General features: G+C 42.7%; 1 protein-coding gene across 1 annotated transcript in view; it reads right to left on the bottom strand.

Moving 5' to 3' along the window:
- Window positions 1–5,714: 5,714 nt before the first annotated feature.
- The window catches only part of LOC129847663 (collagen alpha-2(V) chain-like), a 46,486-nt gene continuing 36,487 nt past the window's right edge, over window positions 5,715–15,713 (bottom strand). Inside the window, exons 48-54 of the mRNA XM_055915405.1 lie at window positions 15,145–15,252; window positions 14,942–14,995; window positions 14,737–14,844; window positions 12,623–13,028; window positions 12,209–12,405; window positions 11,609–11,851; window positions 5,715–6,677 (exon numbers count right to left, since the gene is read on the bottom strand). Of these exons, the coding sequence (XP_055771380.1) occupies window positions 6,531–6,677; window positions 11,609–11,851; window positions 12,209–12,405; window positions 12,623–13,028; window positions 14,737–14,844; window positions 14,942–14,995; window positions 15,145–15,252 (1,263 nt within the window). The 3' untranslated portion in view covers window positions 5,715–6,530. The remainder of the gene's footprint in view (window positions 6,678–11,608; window positions 11,852–12,208; window positions 12,406–12,622; window positions 13,029–14,736; window positions 14,845–14,941; window positions 14,996–15,144; window positions 15,253–15,713) is intronic.

Raw genomic sequence — 15,713 nt, 5'->3', positions numbered from 1 at the left:
AAATATTTCTCTCAAGCTACAGTATCTTCAGAGGTGTGGCCACATCGCTCATGGAGTCCCTGCTTTGGGGAGGGAGGGGTGTATGCCTTTCAATCATGGCAGACCATTTTGAACCGAACCTTGCTTTCACTTGCTGTGACACAAAAGGTTGTCCCACAGTAGATGCTTATCATTCACTTATCTAACACAGAGGTGGAACATACAGTGCAGCCCTAAAGGCTACTACAGATCCTCGGTTGAATTTACACAAGAAGCCTCACAACATCACAACAAAGAGAAAGAGCTTAAAGTAAGTTCATATTTGTCATAGGGCCAATATCGTAAGGAGGGATATTCACAACCTGGTCTCAGAGCATTTTGTGTTATTCTGTATGTATATCTGAGACATATCATTTAGCATGATATGTTATGTTTCGTACGGTATGTAATTGTGGATGTCCATCACCCATTTTGTATGGTATGTTACAAATTACAATTCGTATTATAAGTTACAATTTTTCAAACTGTACAATATGTTACGAACCTGCAAAACTTACTATATGTTCCAAATTTGCAAAACGTACTATATGTTACAAATTTGCAAAACGTACTATATGTTCCAAATTTGCAAAACGTACTATATGTTACAAATTTGCAAGACGTATGATATGCTACAAATTCTACATAGTTCGCTAATGTTAACTATCTGGCTGGTGTTAGCTATGCTAGGGGTTAGGGTTAGGGTTCAAGGTTAGGGTTAAGTTCATGAGTTCGGTTAAAGCGTTAAGGTTCGTGTTTGGGGAAGGGTTAGCTAAAAGGGTTAGGGTTACGGTTAGGGTTAGAGGAAGGGTTAGCTAACATGCTGAGTAGTTGCAAAGTAGCTAAAAAGTAGTAAGTAGTTGAAAAGTTGCTAATTAGCTAATACGCTAAAGTTGTACGTGATGAAGTTTGAACTCACATCCTTTGGGTTTCTAGGCATTCGTGTTATATGCCTACCCATCCACCTTGACCAACCACCCTACTTTTGTTATTGCCTTAACTAACCATATATCTTATGTAACAGCAAACCTGGTTTAAAAAAAACAGATAAAGCAACACCTCGCGGTACAACGCCTCTCCCCTATTTGACCTAGATATTTGTGTGTATGCATTGATATGTAGGCTACGTGTGCCTTTTAATTTGTTTTATGTAGTTCTGTCTTTTAGCTGTTCTTGTCTATTGATGTTCTGTATTATGTCATTCTGTGTTGTGTTTCATGTTTTGTGTGGACCCCAGGAAGAGTAGCTGCTGCTTTTGCAACAGCTAATGGGGATCCTAATAAAATACCAAATACCAAACATAACATATCATACGAATTTGAGTGTTTCGGATTTACATTTACTATGTTACGTCTGGTCTGTGAGACCAGGCTGGTATTCAATGTGGGTACAAATTAAATCATTTAATTGTGATTAATTGTCAGAAATCATGAATTGATTGTGGGCAAAAGTTGTCTTGATCTTAATGTTTTGCCAAGAGAACATGTAATTAAATTCAATAGTGTTGAATTTGTATTCCCCAAATTGAATTGAGTGCATACTTGCACTTTATGATTAAAACATTCAGGTTAAAATGTATATTTCAATGTATTAAAATAGCCTATTGAAATTATGAAGAATAGCCTATTAAAATGTATTACATTTATGTAAACCTATTGAAATAATGACAGTATTCAAGTTTATTTTTTATTTTTTTATTTTATATAGCCCTTCGTACATCAGCTAATATCTCGAAGTGCTGTACAGAAACCCAGCCTAAAACCCCAAACAGCAAGCAATGCAGGTGTAGAAGCATCTATTGGTATATTACATTTAAATAGTCATATGTTACAGCTTTATTATTATTATTATTATTATAATTAATATCATCATCATTAATACGAATAAGATTCTTGTATTATTATTATTATTATTATTATTATAAATATGATCATATTGGGTGCACATGTCTCTAGGTGGAAATGTGAGAGGTTCTAAGGTCTGGGTTGAAAAGCAGTTTGAAGTGGGTGCAGACAACTGTTTTCAAAATGTTTATGGTTTCCATTGTACTCTACTGATTTAGCAGGTTTCAGCATATTCATAATCCCTCTTCTTCAATTCCTTATTAAATCTATATCAAACAATAAGATTCGGCCTTTTGTGCAGAGAAAATTCAATCAACTGTCTCTTCTCGGAGTAGGCTACACAGTGAGAGCATGCGCAATTTTACAAAATATCAACATCAGGCAGCAGGTGAGCAAGTGTCAGAGAATGTGGTGATGAGGCTTGTGGAACCTTACCTTGGTAAGGGGAGGATTGTCACCGGGGACAATTTCTTCCTTTATTGGCGAACAAGTTGCTTCCAAAGAAAACAAGTCTGGCTGGGACCAAGAAGAAAGTGAGATGGGAGCTCCCTCCCTTTGCGCAAAATAAGGCACCTTACCAGCCGTTGTACTCAAGACGACAGGGACACAATAAAGAGAAAACAGGAAACATTTACACACTACAACCAAACAAAGTATGTCAAAGTGTGACAAGCAAGTGAAAGTTACGACGATTTTGTCATCTGTTAGAACAAGGGATAACAGCTTAATGAAATACAACTGATGCCATTGGTGAATACACACAAGCACAAGCTGACAATAAATTACTATTATTGACCGCTGTCATGTGATACTTATACTCATTACAATGCCATTATTGAGTTTCACTATTTATCAAGGCCACTTGGCCCTTATAATGATGCTTAGGCTACTGATGTTGTCATCATTTGACCGCACGTCTTGACTGGTCTGGGTGGTTGAGGTATTTTACTTTTTATGTTGTTTTTATAAAAATAATCTGTTACCATGTTCCAACATGTATGCTTTCTGTTTCATAGTTTTAACAAAGTCACTCCACAAATGAAATTGATGTAACGCTTGAATGTTTGTGTTTTTTGTGTTTTTTAGTTTGTACATATAGCCTACAGTGACAAAAACTAATGAAAATGCTATTGTGTTATTTAAAATAAAATAAAAATGGTATTCTAATGTTGTTACCCAAGGCCTTCATAAACACAACCAAATGACTATTTTTGCTTTAGCATGCTGAATATAAAATGTATTAATTACACTTTTAGAATGTTGCTGTCAGAATGACTGCTCATTAGTTTAAAGGGGGGACCTTGAGGCTCAGCAGTTATAGTGTTAATGTAACCTGTGTTGATTGGCCGTCAGAGCCCCCCTTCATTTTCCTGGAGATGTTGAGAAGAAGAGCAGCATGGTCATCTGGACCAGAGCCTGAATCTCTTGACTGCCCCCCTGAAACTCCTGACAACAGAGAGATGAGAGACTCCCCTACAGCCCCACTGAATGACAGAACAGACCAGGAGGTGGCGGATCACACAGCCAACATGTAAGTATGGAGATATCAGGATATATGTTTGGGGTGGACCAGATGGATTAGGCTGATTGAAAGCCAGTTGATTTTCCCTGTCTGATTGTTCAGTGCATCACTGATAATATCCATGTCAATGTTTTGATTATGACAGGGATAGTGAGGATGTTGTGATGATGATGATGATGTTGTTATCATCATTGATTGTTGATTGTGACATGATCCTCCTATAGGTCTCCAACAGATCAAATGGCTGACGTGCACCAATCCAGGAGTCAGAAATGGAAAGTGGTTTTGATCATCCTGTGTCTGTCTGCCACAGTATCTGTCACACTGTCTTCCCCATTGGTGACTTTCAGGACCAACTCTACTCAAGCTCACTCCCTTCCTCCCCATGTTCTCTCTACCTGCCCTCTTCACACAGCCAATGAGACTATAACACCAGTCAAGGGTTCAACTCATCTAATGGTGTCTGCATACCAGGACCACAGGGAAGGGGGAGCCACACGCATCATTGCCATGGTCAACAGAGACCGACCCATGTCTCTGTACTGTGTGTTGTGCTGCTCAGGACACGCCCCCCAGGTTGCTCCAGCTGCTGTCGTAACGCACAGCGTCCATTATGGTTACCCGTATGTGGCCGCAGACATGCTTTGCCTCGAAGAACCAGGATGCCACGCCACGCACGTCACTCTCGGCACATCCCTCGACATCCAGGACACCCTCAACCGGACATTTCTGAGCATCCAGAACCGGGAGAGACGGGAGGAGGACTTCCCCTTTTACCTCACCGTGTGCATGTCCAGCATGTTTGGAGACTACAACAACGTCCAACAGTTTGTCCAGACCATGGAGTTTTACAAGCTCCTGGGGGTGCGGAGGGTTGTCCTCTACCTCACCAGCTGTGGACCTGACCTGGAGAAGGTCCTCCAGTACTACGCAGAGGAGGGCACTCTGGAGGTGATTGGCTGGCCCATCAACCACTTCCTCAAGCCCTCTACTGGGTGGAAGGCCCAGGAGCTGGAAGGGGATATCCACCTCAACGGCCAGCTGACCATCATGAACGAGTGCATCTACAGGAACATGTACAGGTCACGGTACGTCCTCCTGGCTGACGTTGATCAGCTCCTGGTCCCGGCCTCACACAGCTCTCTCCTGCCCCTCATGGAGGACCTGCAGGGGCAGTACCCCGACGCAGCCGTGTTCCTGATGGAGACGCACCTCTTCCCTGCCACAGCCGGTACTGCTACGCAAGACCATTCCGCACGGAGGAGGGCGCCAGGGGTGGATCTGCTGGACTACGTCTACAGAGAGCTTGTTCTTGAAGACGCCTTCCGCTCCTACAAGATGGTGGTCAACCCCCGTCTGGTGCTGCAGACGGCCATGTTTGAGGTGACACAGAGCTATGGGGACTCTGTCAGGGTTCCGTCCGACGTGTGTAAGATCATGCAGGTGAAAGAGGCTCGGAGAGAAAGCTGGACCAATGAGCAGCTGGTCCTCGACAGAAGACTCTGGGAATTTGGAGATTATCTTGTGCCCTCTGTCGATGAAGTTTTACAGAAATTAGGAATTCAGACATCTCAGTGGGAGCGTGTAGTACTGTAATTGGTTAAAAGTTTTACAACGTTTTGCATTTGATAGAGATGAAAGAAACAGTGAACTGTTACCTGCCTCTGATCTTCAGTCTATGTTGTTACACTCAACCCTGAACTTTTCTTCTTGTTTGGATGTGGGGTCATTTTTCCAGGGGGAATTGGACTTAATTAATTATGCATATAATTGTTACTGCTTGTTCTAAACTTTCTTATAGTTTTTAATGCTGACTTTAATGTAAAAGCTCTTGTAAGATTTATTACGCATGACAAATAAACACCACCTTTTTTTAATCAAGATGCCATGTTCATCTACCATTGTGCTCTAACATATCGGCACCCTTGCACTTTACAATGGAGTGCAATAGAGCAGAATATTGTGGTTTCTATTTTCAAAACTGGTTTAATGGCTATTTTGACCCTGTAGGAACCTGCAACTTATCACCTTTAGTCCAGGCCATTTGTGTGAAAAATTTCAGTTTATAACTTTTTTTTCTTGGTCCTGTGCAGTTATAAATCAAACAAATACACGTGTGAACACCAAATGTTTTTTCACTTTCAACTTATTTTTTTGAAGAAATAGTGGACATGTCCCCACCTTCTGAAATTGCTAAAGAAATATAAACATTATGTCCTCCCCTCTTCTGAAATTCAAGTTGTGCCCCTGCGTAATTCAAACACTGTTATTAAATGGGAAGGTATTTGTTTTATTCATCCTGACCTGAACCTTAAACCAGATTGACTGAACAGGGCATGAGATTCATTTTATTGGGTGTAACACCATCAGTCGACAGAAGAAAATATCATCATATCAATAATAAACAGGAATAATAAACGTGTGACGAGCAATTGACATTCTTATGTTGCATTTACATTAGAAAAAGGAATACAATTGTTGTTGTTTTGTCTCTACATCAAGTGACAGTATATCTATTTAGTGGCATTCACTGAGAAACTGGTAAAGAAATGTATGATGGAACGTCATACGACACTGACACTTAAGTTCCATAAATTGTCATGTTTTTAACAAGCTGAAATCTTCAGGCCCTGAAACTCCATCATGACACAATCTTCTTAATACAATACACCTGCATTCTTCAATAGTAATTACTACCAGTACCATTGCACTAACAACTTTAGTTGTTTCTTGGAAAGAAGCAATAAATATTTTAGTAGCAGGCAGGACATATACTGTACTGTCGTTTCTCCGCCCTGCCTTTATGTACAAAGCTGATCGCTTCAGCAGGTAGTCCAAGAGTCTTGGGAATGTTTAACCCTTTGGAGGAGAATGGACGACAACATTCCAACCGATTCTAATTGATGACATCACAAGGGGTTGTTGTTCAGTATTAGTTATTGAACTGAAACCTAATTCTTCAAGGGGCAATCTTTTAAATGAGTGATATATAGCCATTGATTCTTGAAGAATGTAACTAAAAAGTGAGTGTTTTTTTCTTGTTTGAAATCCAGATTGCCTCTTTAAACAGAATGGAGGATGGCGTTCTAAAAAATCACTCCTCATAGGGTTAAATAAATCAATCCATCCATCCATGTGTGTTGGGTTTAGGAGAAACACACAGGTCCGATGTCCAGGCCAAACTCCTGATCCTCCTTGCCTATGTCCATGGGGGCCAAGTCTACGATAGGTAGTCTGGCTGGCGTCTGAGTTCTGTACTCAATCACAGTCTTGCCCCAGTCTCCATTCGATTTCTGCAGACACAGGAGAAGAAGACATACCGTAGCTATAATTCTGAATTCAACTCATTGTCCTATACAACGTAAACAAGTAAACAATAGGACAGAACCACATAATGAGATGATTATGAAGGCATACATGTATGAAAGCTTGTATACTTATTTTAAATGTATGTAGTTCTGTCCTTGTGATGTACTTGTCTCTTAATGTTCTGTATTATATCATGTTTTATGTGTTGTGTTCACCCCAGGAAGAGTAACTGCTGCTTTAGCACTAGTTAATTATACAATCCTGAATACTAAAAGACAGGGTGGGTAGGCTTTTGTTCCCACTTCCCAGACCACTTTGGCACACCTGATTCAGACATTCAACAACGCACGTAGGTAGATGGTTGGTTGGTTGGGCGGGGTGGGGGGGGGGGGGGGGGGGGGGGGGGGGGGGGGGTAGGTAGGTAGGCAGGTAGGTATAGATAGGTAGTAGGGGTGTGACGGTCATGACCTTTTTTCAATCACCGTGAGGTGAGTTTTAAAAGCACATACTGTTTTTATATATTTTTTTAAATATGATTTTCGATTGCATTTGCATTGATGTCAGAGTGGTTGGAGGGACAATAGAGCCCTGAGTACCAGACCATTAGGATCAGATGGAGGGACAATAGAGCCCTGAGTACCAGGCCATTAGGACCTGATGGAGGGACAATAGAGCCCTGAGTACCAGGCCATTAGGATCAGATGGAGGGACAATAGAGCCCTGAGTACCAGGCCATTATGACCTGCTGGAGGGACAATAGAGCCCTGAGTACCAGACCATTAGGACCTTATGGAGGGACAATAGAGCCCTGAGTACCAGACCATTAGGACCTTATGGAGGGACAATATAGCCCTGAGTACCAGACCATTAGGACCTGATGGAGGGACAATAGAGCCCTGAGTACCAGACCATTAGGACCTGATGGAGGGACAATAGAGCCCTGAGTACCAGGCCATTAGGACCTGATGGAGGGACAATAGAGCCCTAAGAACCAGACCATTAGGACCTTATGGAGGAACAATAGAGCCCTGAGTACCAGACCATTAGGACCTGATGGAGGGACGATAGAGCCCTGAGTACCAGACCATTAGGACCTGATGGAGGGACGATAGAGCCCTGAGTATCAGACCATTAGGACCTGATGGAGGGACAATAGAGCCCTGAGTACCAGACCATTAAGACCTGATGGAGGGACAATAGAGCCCTGAGTACCAGGCCAATAGCGATTAGGACCTGATGATAGTTAGCAAGTTGGGTACTCCTAAAGCATGTCCAGAGTGCATAAGAGGATATTACCATGACTCAACAGTCAAGCTGAATTTTACTGCTGTCATGACTGCCGGTGTTGCGGTAATAGGGCCACAGCAACAGCCATAGTAAGTCGGTAGGTAGGTAGGTAGGTACACTATATACAGAAGTATGTGGACACCCCTTCAAATTTGTGGATTCGGCTATTTCAGCCAAACCCATTGCTGACAGGTGTATAAAATCGAGGACACAGCCATGCAATCTCCAAAGACAAGCATTGGCAGCAGAATTGACTTCCTGAAGAACTCAGTGACTTTCAACATGGCACCACCTTTCCGACAAGTCAGCTCGTCCAATTTCTGCCTTGATAGAGCTGCCCCGGTCAACTTTAAGTGCTGTTATTGTGAAGGGAAAACGTCTAGGAGCAACAACGGCTCAGCCATGAAGTGGTAGGCCAAACAAACTTACAGAACGGGACCGCCGAGTGCTGAAGCGCGTAGCGCGTAAAAATCGTCTGTCCTCGGTTGCAACACTCAAACTGCCTCTGAAAGCAATGTCAGCACAAGAACTGTTCGTCGGCAGCTTCATGAAATGGGTTTCCATGGCCAAGCAGCCGCACATAAGCCTAAGATCACCATGCGCAATGACAAGCGTCGGCTGGAGTGGTGTAAAGCTCACCGCCAATGGACTCTGGAGCAGTGGAAACGCGTTCTCTGGAGTGATGAATCACGCATCACCATCTTCCAGTCCGACGGACAAATCTGGGTTTGGCAGATGCCAAGAGAGCACTACCTGCCCCAATGCATAGTGCCAATTGTAAAGTTTGGTGGAGGAAAAATAATGGTCTAGGGCTGTTTTTCATGGTTTAGGCTAGGCCCTTTATTTCCAGTGTAGGGAAATCTTAACGCTATAGCATACACAGACATTCTAGACAATCCTGTGCAACAGTTTGGGGAAGGCCCTTTCCTGTTTCATCATGACAATGCCCCTGTGCACAAAGCAAGGTCCATACAGAAATGGTTTGTCGATATCGGTGTGAAAGAACCTGACTGGCCTGCACAGAACCCTGATCTCAACCCCATCAAACACCTTTGGGATGAATTGGAACGTCGACTGCGAGCCAGGCCTAATCGCCCAACACCAGCGCCCAACCTCACTAATGCTCTCGTGGCTGAATGGAAGCAAGTCCCCACAGCAATGTTCCAATATAGTGGAAAGCCTTCCCAAAAGAGTGGAGGCTGTTATAGCAGCAAAGGGGGACCAACTCCATATTAAAGCCCATGATTTTGGAATGAGATGTTCGATGAGCAGGTGTCCACATACTTTTCGTAGATGTAGGTATAGGTAGGTAGGTATACTGTAGGTAGATGTAGGTATAGGTAGGTAGGTATACTGTAGGTAGAAGTAGGTATAGGTAGGTAGGTATACTGTAGGTAGAAGTAGGTATAGGTAGGTAGGTATACTGTAGGTAGAAGTAGGTATAGGTAGGTAGGTATACTGTAGGTAGGTAGGTAAAGGATGGGTAGGTAGGTAGGTATACTGTAGGTAGAAGTAGGTATAGGTAGGTAGGTAGGTAGGTAGAAGTAGATATAGGTAGGTATACTGTAGTTAGAAGTAGTTATAGGTAGGTAGGTAGGTAGGTAGGTAGGTATAGATAGGTAGGTAGGCAGGCAGGTAGGTATGTATACTGTAGGTAGAAGTAGGTATAGGTAGGTAGAAGTAGGTATACTGTGGTAGAAGTAGGCAAAGGTAGGTAGGTAGGTAGGTAGGTATGTATACTGTAGGTAGAAGTAGGTATGTATACTGTAGGTAGAAGTAGGTATAGGTAGGTAGGTACAGTGGGTATCCTGTAGGTAGTAGGTTTAGGTAGGTACAGTAGGCATACTGTAGGTAGAAGTACACCACTGGTCAAAAGTTCAAGGGTTTCATTCAAGTTTTTTTTTTTTTTTTTACTATTTTCTACATTGTAGAATAATAATGAAGATGTCAAAACTATGAAATAACAAATATAGAAACATGTAGTAACCAAAAAAGTGTTACACAAATCAAAATATATTTTATATTTGAGATTTTTCAAGTAGACAATCTTTGCCTTTATGACATCTTTGCACATTCTTGGCATTCTCTCAACCAGCTTCACCTGGAATGCTTTTCCAACAGTCTTCAGTGAGTTCCCATATATGCTGCGCACTTGTATACTGCTTTTCCTTCACTCTGCGGTCCGACTCATCCCAAACCATCTCAATTTGATTGAGGTCGGGTGATTGTGGAGGCCAGGTCATCTGATGCAGCACTCCATCACTCTCCTTCTTGGTAAAATAGCCCTTACACCGCCTGGAGGTGTGTTGGGTCATTGCCCTGTTGAAAAAAAAATGATAGTCCCACTAAGCCCAAACCAGATGGGATGGCGTATCACTGCAGAATGCTGTGGTAGCCATGCTGGTTAGGTGTGACTTATATTCTAAATAAATCACAGACAGTGTCACCAGAAAAGCACCCCCACACCATAACACCTCCTCCTCCATGCTTTACGGTGGGAAATACACATGCGGAGATCCGTTCACTCACACCGCATCTCATAAAGACACAGCGGTTGGAACCAAAAATCTCCAATTTGCACTCCAAACCAAAGGACAAGTTTCCACCGGTCTAATGTCCATTGCTCGTGTTTCTTGGACCAAGCAAGTCTCTTCTTCTTATTGGTGTCTTTAGTAGGGGTTTCTTTGCAGCAATTTGACCATGAAGGCCTGATTCACACAGTCTCCTCTGAACAGTTGATGTTGAGATGTGTCTGTTACTTGAACTCTGTGAAGCATTTATTTGGGCTTCAATTTCTGTGGTTGGTAACTCTAATGAACTTATCCTCTGCAGCAGAGGTAACTCTGGGTCTTCCATTCCTGTGGCGGTCCTTATGAGAGCCAGTTTCATCATAGCGCTTGATAGTTTTTGCGACTGCACTTAAAAAAACATTAAAATTTCTTAAAATGTTCCATATTGTCTGAAATTCATGTCTTAAAGTAATGATGGACTGTCATTTCTCTTTGCTTATTTGAGCTGTTCTTGCCATAATATGGACTTGGTCTTTTACCAAATAGGGCTATCTTCTGTCTATCCCCCTAACTCTGGGTCTTCCTTTCCTGTGGCGGTCCTCATGAGAGTCAACCCTACCTTGTCACAACACAACTGATTGGCTCAAACGCATTAAGAAGGAAATAAATTCCACTAATTAACTTTTAACATGGCACACCTATTAATTGAAATGCATTCCAGGTGACGACCTCATGAAGCTGGTTGAGAGAATGCCAAGAGTGTGCAACGCTGTCATCAAGGCAAAGGGTGGCTATTTAACACTTTTTTTGGTTACAACATGATTCCATGTGTGTTATTTCTTAGTTTTGATATCTTCGCTATTATTCTACAATGTAGATACTAGTAAAAAATAAAGAAAACCCTTGAATGAGTAGGTGTTCTACAACTTTTGACCTGTAGTGTAGGTATGTAGGTAGTTAGGTAGGTAGGTATACTGTAGGTAGAAGTAGGTATAGGTAGGTAGGTAGGCAGGCAGGTATAGGTAGGTAGGCATAGGTAGGTAGGTGGGTATACTGTACTGTAGGTAGAAGTAGGTATAGGTAGGTAGGTACTGTAGGTAGATAGTTAGGTGACTTACAGAGCAGCCATCCTCCAGGACAGTGTATCTGAGGCGGGAGTTGCCCTGAACCTTGACCTCCTGTCCGTTGGAGCCCTTGAGGATCAGAGCCTTCTTCAGGTTGCCTGTGGCTCCGTCATTCACGGCCACGCTGTTCTTGCAGTGGTAGGTGACATTCTGGACACCCTCCTTAGAAAGCAGGCGGATCAGCCTAATCTGAATGGTTACGGCGTTGGGCAGCTCCTCCTTGTTGCCGTAGCTAAACTGGAATCAGAAGTTCATTGAAAAAAAGTATTTCACAGGGACACTATTGTACATTAATCAGCATTTCAGTTTTTACATCAATGTTAGAAAAATACACCTGGAGGTGTAACAGTTTTTCACAAACATCTCCAGCTATTTTTTCTGACAGAAAGAAGTCTTCCATTGCTATATAATCAAGGCAGCAGAGGATGTATGTTTTTAAAGCAGTATTGTGCTTGGTGAATTTATTCTACAGTATGGTAGCTCGTTTATTCATAGAAACAGTTGGCCGCTTTAGAGGTATCCACAGTGTAATGCTATCATCTATATACTACATGCCTTCATTGAATAGACATCGTGTATATTTTATATACTCACTTTAGTTCCTCCATTCATATTTGCTCCAAACCAGACAGGTTTGCTGGCAGTGGGAGTGGATTTGGTCCACCATGTTTTGCGAGGGATGCTGGCTGAGATGGGGTGGGCTGAGATGCAGGTCTCACCAGTCTCCATGTTGCAGAACACCTTGATAACATCCTTGGTACTGCCCTGGTTGGGGTCCAGCCAGTAGTCTCCTGGACATGGAAAGACCAAGTATCTCATCATCTATTAGGCACACGGACTCCACTTGTCAATAAAGTCAATATCACCTAACGAGTATATGCATCCATTAATTCATCTATAACACCCTAACTACGTCGCAGCAAAACAAAAGCTTGAGTAAAGAATAGGCAAGACAAAAAGCAGTTAAAAACAAGAGAAGACACAGTCTGTGGTGAAAACTGGACCTACCAGTCTTTTTAAGGGAATGGCACTGCTTGATGTCCTGGCAGGTTTTGGCGGGGTTGGCCTGGCTGCCATCGGGGCACTTCATGTTCTGCAGGTTTCCACTGAGGCTCTTCAGCGTGGTCTGGACGCTCTGGTCTGCCCCGAGGACGGTCGAGGCATTATTGGGACGCGCCTCATCCTCGTTGAACTCTGGAGGGGGATGGGGGCCGGAGTCGTTCCAGTTGGACTCTGGAGGGGGTTGAGGGGGGGCTGATTCATCCCCGTTAAACTCTGGGGGTGGAGGTGGTCCATCCTGGTCCTCGCCGTAGTCGTAGTCGAAGGAGCTGCTGAAGCCGAACATATCAGCCCCAGCAGTGGGAGGGCCAGGGGTCCCTGGGGGACCAGGGGGACCAGCATCCCCAGGAGGCCCCTGGAAAAGAGGAGAGAAGTCAAGAAACAGGTATGTTACTGTCCTTTGATATGCCATGTCTCCTTGTTGGCTTTTTTGCATTAGAAACACTGAATGTGTCACAGGTGTCATGACGTTGGCCTGTGGGTAAGGTTTATGATACCCCATAAATACCTTTCTCCCTTCCCTCTCTCTTGACTCTACAGAGGGACTCTTGAATAGCCTTTGTTAAACAGAGATTCTGGGAATATCAGGTGGGGGGAAATGAACCATATTTTGGGAATACAACCAGTTGAACATATCCGTTGGTACTTAATGAATATGATGTCAGTTCAGTTGTCATCTGAGACATTCTCATCAATGATAGGATGACATTAACGGTACAGTGGAAAGTCTACACATTATAGTTATCAGATTCACATGGAATTGTTGTGCAATTCAAATGTTTAAATATAAAATGATTGGTGAAAAGATTAAATGTAATTTTAGCTTCCAAATGAGAGATTTGGGTTTTCATAAGGTTAGGGCTCTGCTCAATCAGTGGCCCCTGTGAAGAGACATGGGTTATAAAACTATGAAGACACACCCTTCTCCCTCCATTATATAAGCCCTTGACGAAAATGTAACCTTCTGTTCCGGGTACATTAGGATGACGATGAGATGTCAGAAGGGTTCAGATAATAACTACAGAACGAAGCCAACCTCAGCGTGAGCTTTGGTTGCGAATGGTATGAACTTTGAACTCTTATTCACTACAGAAGTGATACCTCCTAGCCGTTGAGTTAGCAGCGGCCGCTTTAAACTGGGCTAGGAGAGGACAGACAGAGTATCCCGTCTACCACACAATGACGTTACTACAACGTATCCAATTTACCACCAGAGACGCTCTTCAAAGGATGGAAGAACTCTTGGGCAACTCGGCCTTCCATCTACCACCAACCTACTGAAGCGCAGCTCAGAGTAAATATTCATTGCCTTTTCCTTTTCCAAATGGGCGGTAATTTAGAATGCATAAGATTCTGTATTTACGATAGAGTAGTTGCCTACGGCCCGATAGAGACATTGCTTCTCCCTTTGTTCTTCAGTCTTCCCGCTCTTTCACTCAAACCCAGCCCCCTTTCCTTTGGGTAACCAGCTGTCATATCTGTTCCGTCCGCTAGGGACGTTTTCCTTTATGACGTAATTTGTAATCAAGGTATGATTCATTCTGTGTATATGTAATTCTGTGTGATTAGTTAGGTATTTAGTAAATAAATAATTAAACCCAATTTTGTATTGCTGATTCAACTTGTTAGCCAGGGTTCATGAAGATAACCAAGAATTTACAACTTTCAGATGAGAAAGAAATAAGGTGACGATTAATATTGACTGCTATTGATGTAAAATATTACTAGGTCTTTAAGAGTTTATTCGGAAGATAACTGCTCTATAAATATTATTTTGTCGTGCCCCGACTTTCGAGTTAATTACATTTACATGACTAGCTCAATCAGGTAATATTAATTACAGAGAAAGGATTTTATAGAATAGCATGTCATATCATTTAATACGGCATAGCCAAAGACACGACACATGTATGAATTATTTGCATGCTTAATCTAACAAGCAATTCTATTGGACAAGCAATTGATCAACATCCAAAGCCTGGTTTGTTCTGACATCCATTTGAAAGTCATAGCGGATCCAACCAGCATAGTGACAACAGAACCACTAGTCTCTAACGTCTCACCTGAGGTCCGATGTCTCCACTGGTTCCTCTTGATCCAGGGGAGCCCATGGGCCCGGTCAGCCCGATTTGGCCATCACCTCCCGCGGGGCCAACCACACCAGGGGGCCCCTGATGAAAAACACAATCAGATTTATAAAGGGAAACAAACAGCACACACAAATTGACCATTATACTGAGGCATTGACAGCTTATTCAGTGTACTTACTCTCTGTCCAGTAGGTCCTACAATTCCTCGAGCTCCAACATCCCCAGATTGTCCCTACAAACAGAAGGCCATTGATTAGCCTGTTATTGGCTGACATAATTAATAATAAAAGCATTTAATTGATTTTGCGAAGTTAATACAATTTTCCATAAATTAAATGACAGATTATGCCTTTTAATAGTGCTTGGGCAGTTTTTACTCACAGTTGTCCCAGGTAAGCCTTGCAATCCAGTGAAGCCTCTGTGGCCTTTCTGCCCTCTCTCTCCTTGGTCTCCTTTGGCTCCCCTGTCTCCCTGTGGCCCTTGAGGCCCCTAGGATAAAAAAAAATCATGATCATTTGCTGTAAATTACTGTGAGCAGATTTATCCAGATCAACACTCATTGAGACTTATACAGCATGGGTTTACTGGTCTGTCAATAAATACAGGTTCCTGTGTCAGTATCATAGGTTCATGTTAGTGCTGGGCATCAATATTGAGAATTCAATATGATTTCGATATCATTTGATATTGATATCAATACGAGCAAGGCATATCGTGATAGCGGTTCTGTAGGCACAGAACCCTCTCACAGGCTCTTTAGTATACTTCACTGCCTGTTGATGGGCGATTAAGTGGTCAAAGACTCCAACCCCCCAAGCCATAGACTATTGTCTCTGCTGCCGCACGGCAAGAGACACCGGTGCATCAAGTCTGAAACCAACAGGCTCTTGAACAGCTTCTATCCTCAAGCAATACGACTGATAAATAGCTAACAAAATAGCTACACAGAC

The sequence above is a fragment of the Salvelinus fontinalis genome, unplaced genomic scaffold (assembly GCF_029448725.1).
Source record: "Salvelinus fontinalis isolate EN_2023a unplaced genomic scaffold, ASM2944872v1 scaffold_0916, whole genome shotgun sequence".
NCBI classification, from domain to species: domain Eukaryota; kingdom Metazoa; phylum Chordata; class Actinopteri; order Salmoniformes; family Salmonidae; genus Salvelinus; species Salvelinus fontinalis.
The sequence above is the reverse complement of the archived record's forward strand: the minus strand, read 5'-3'. Positions and strand labels throughout refer to the sequence as shown.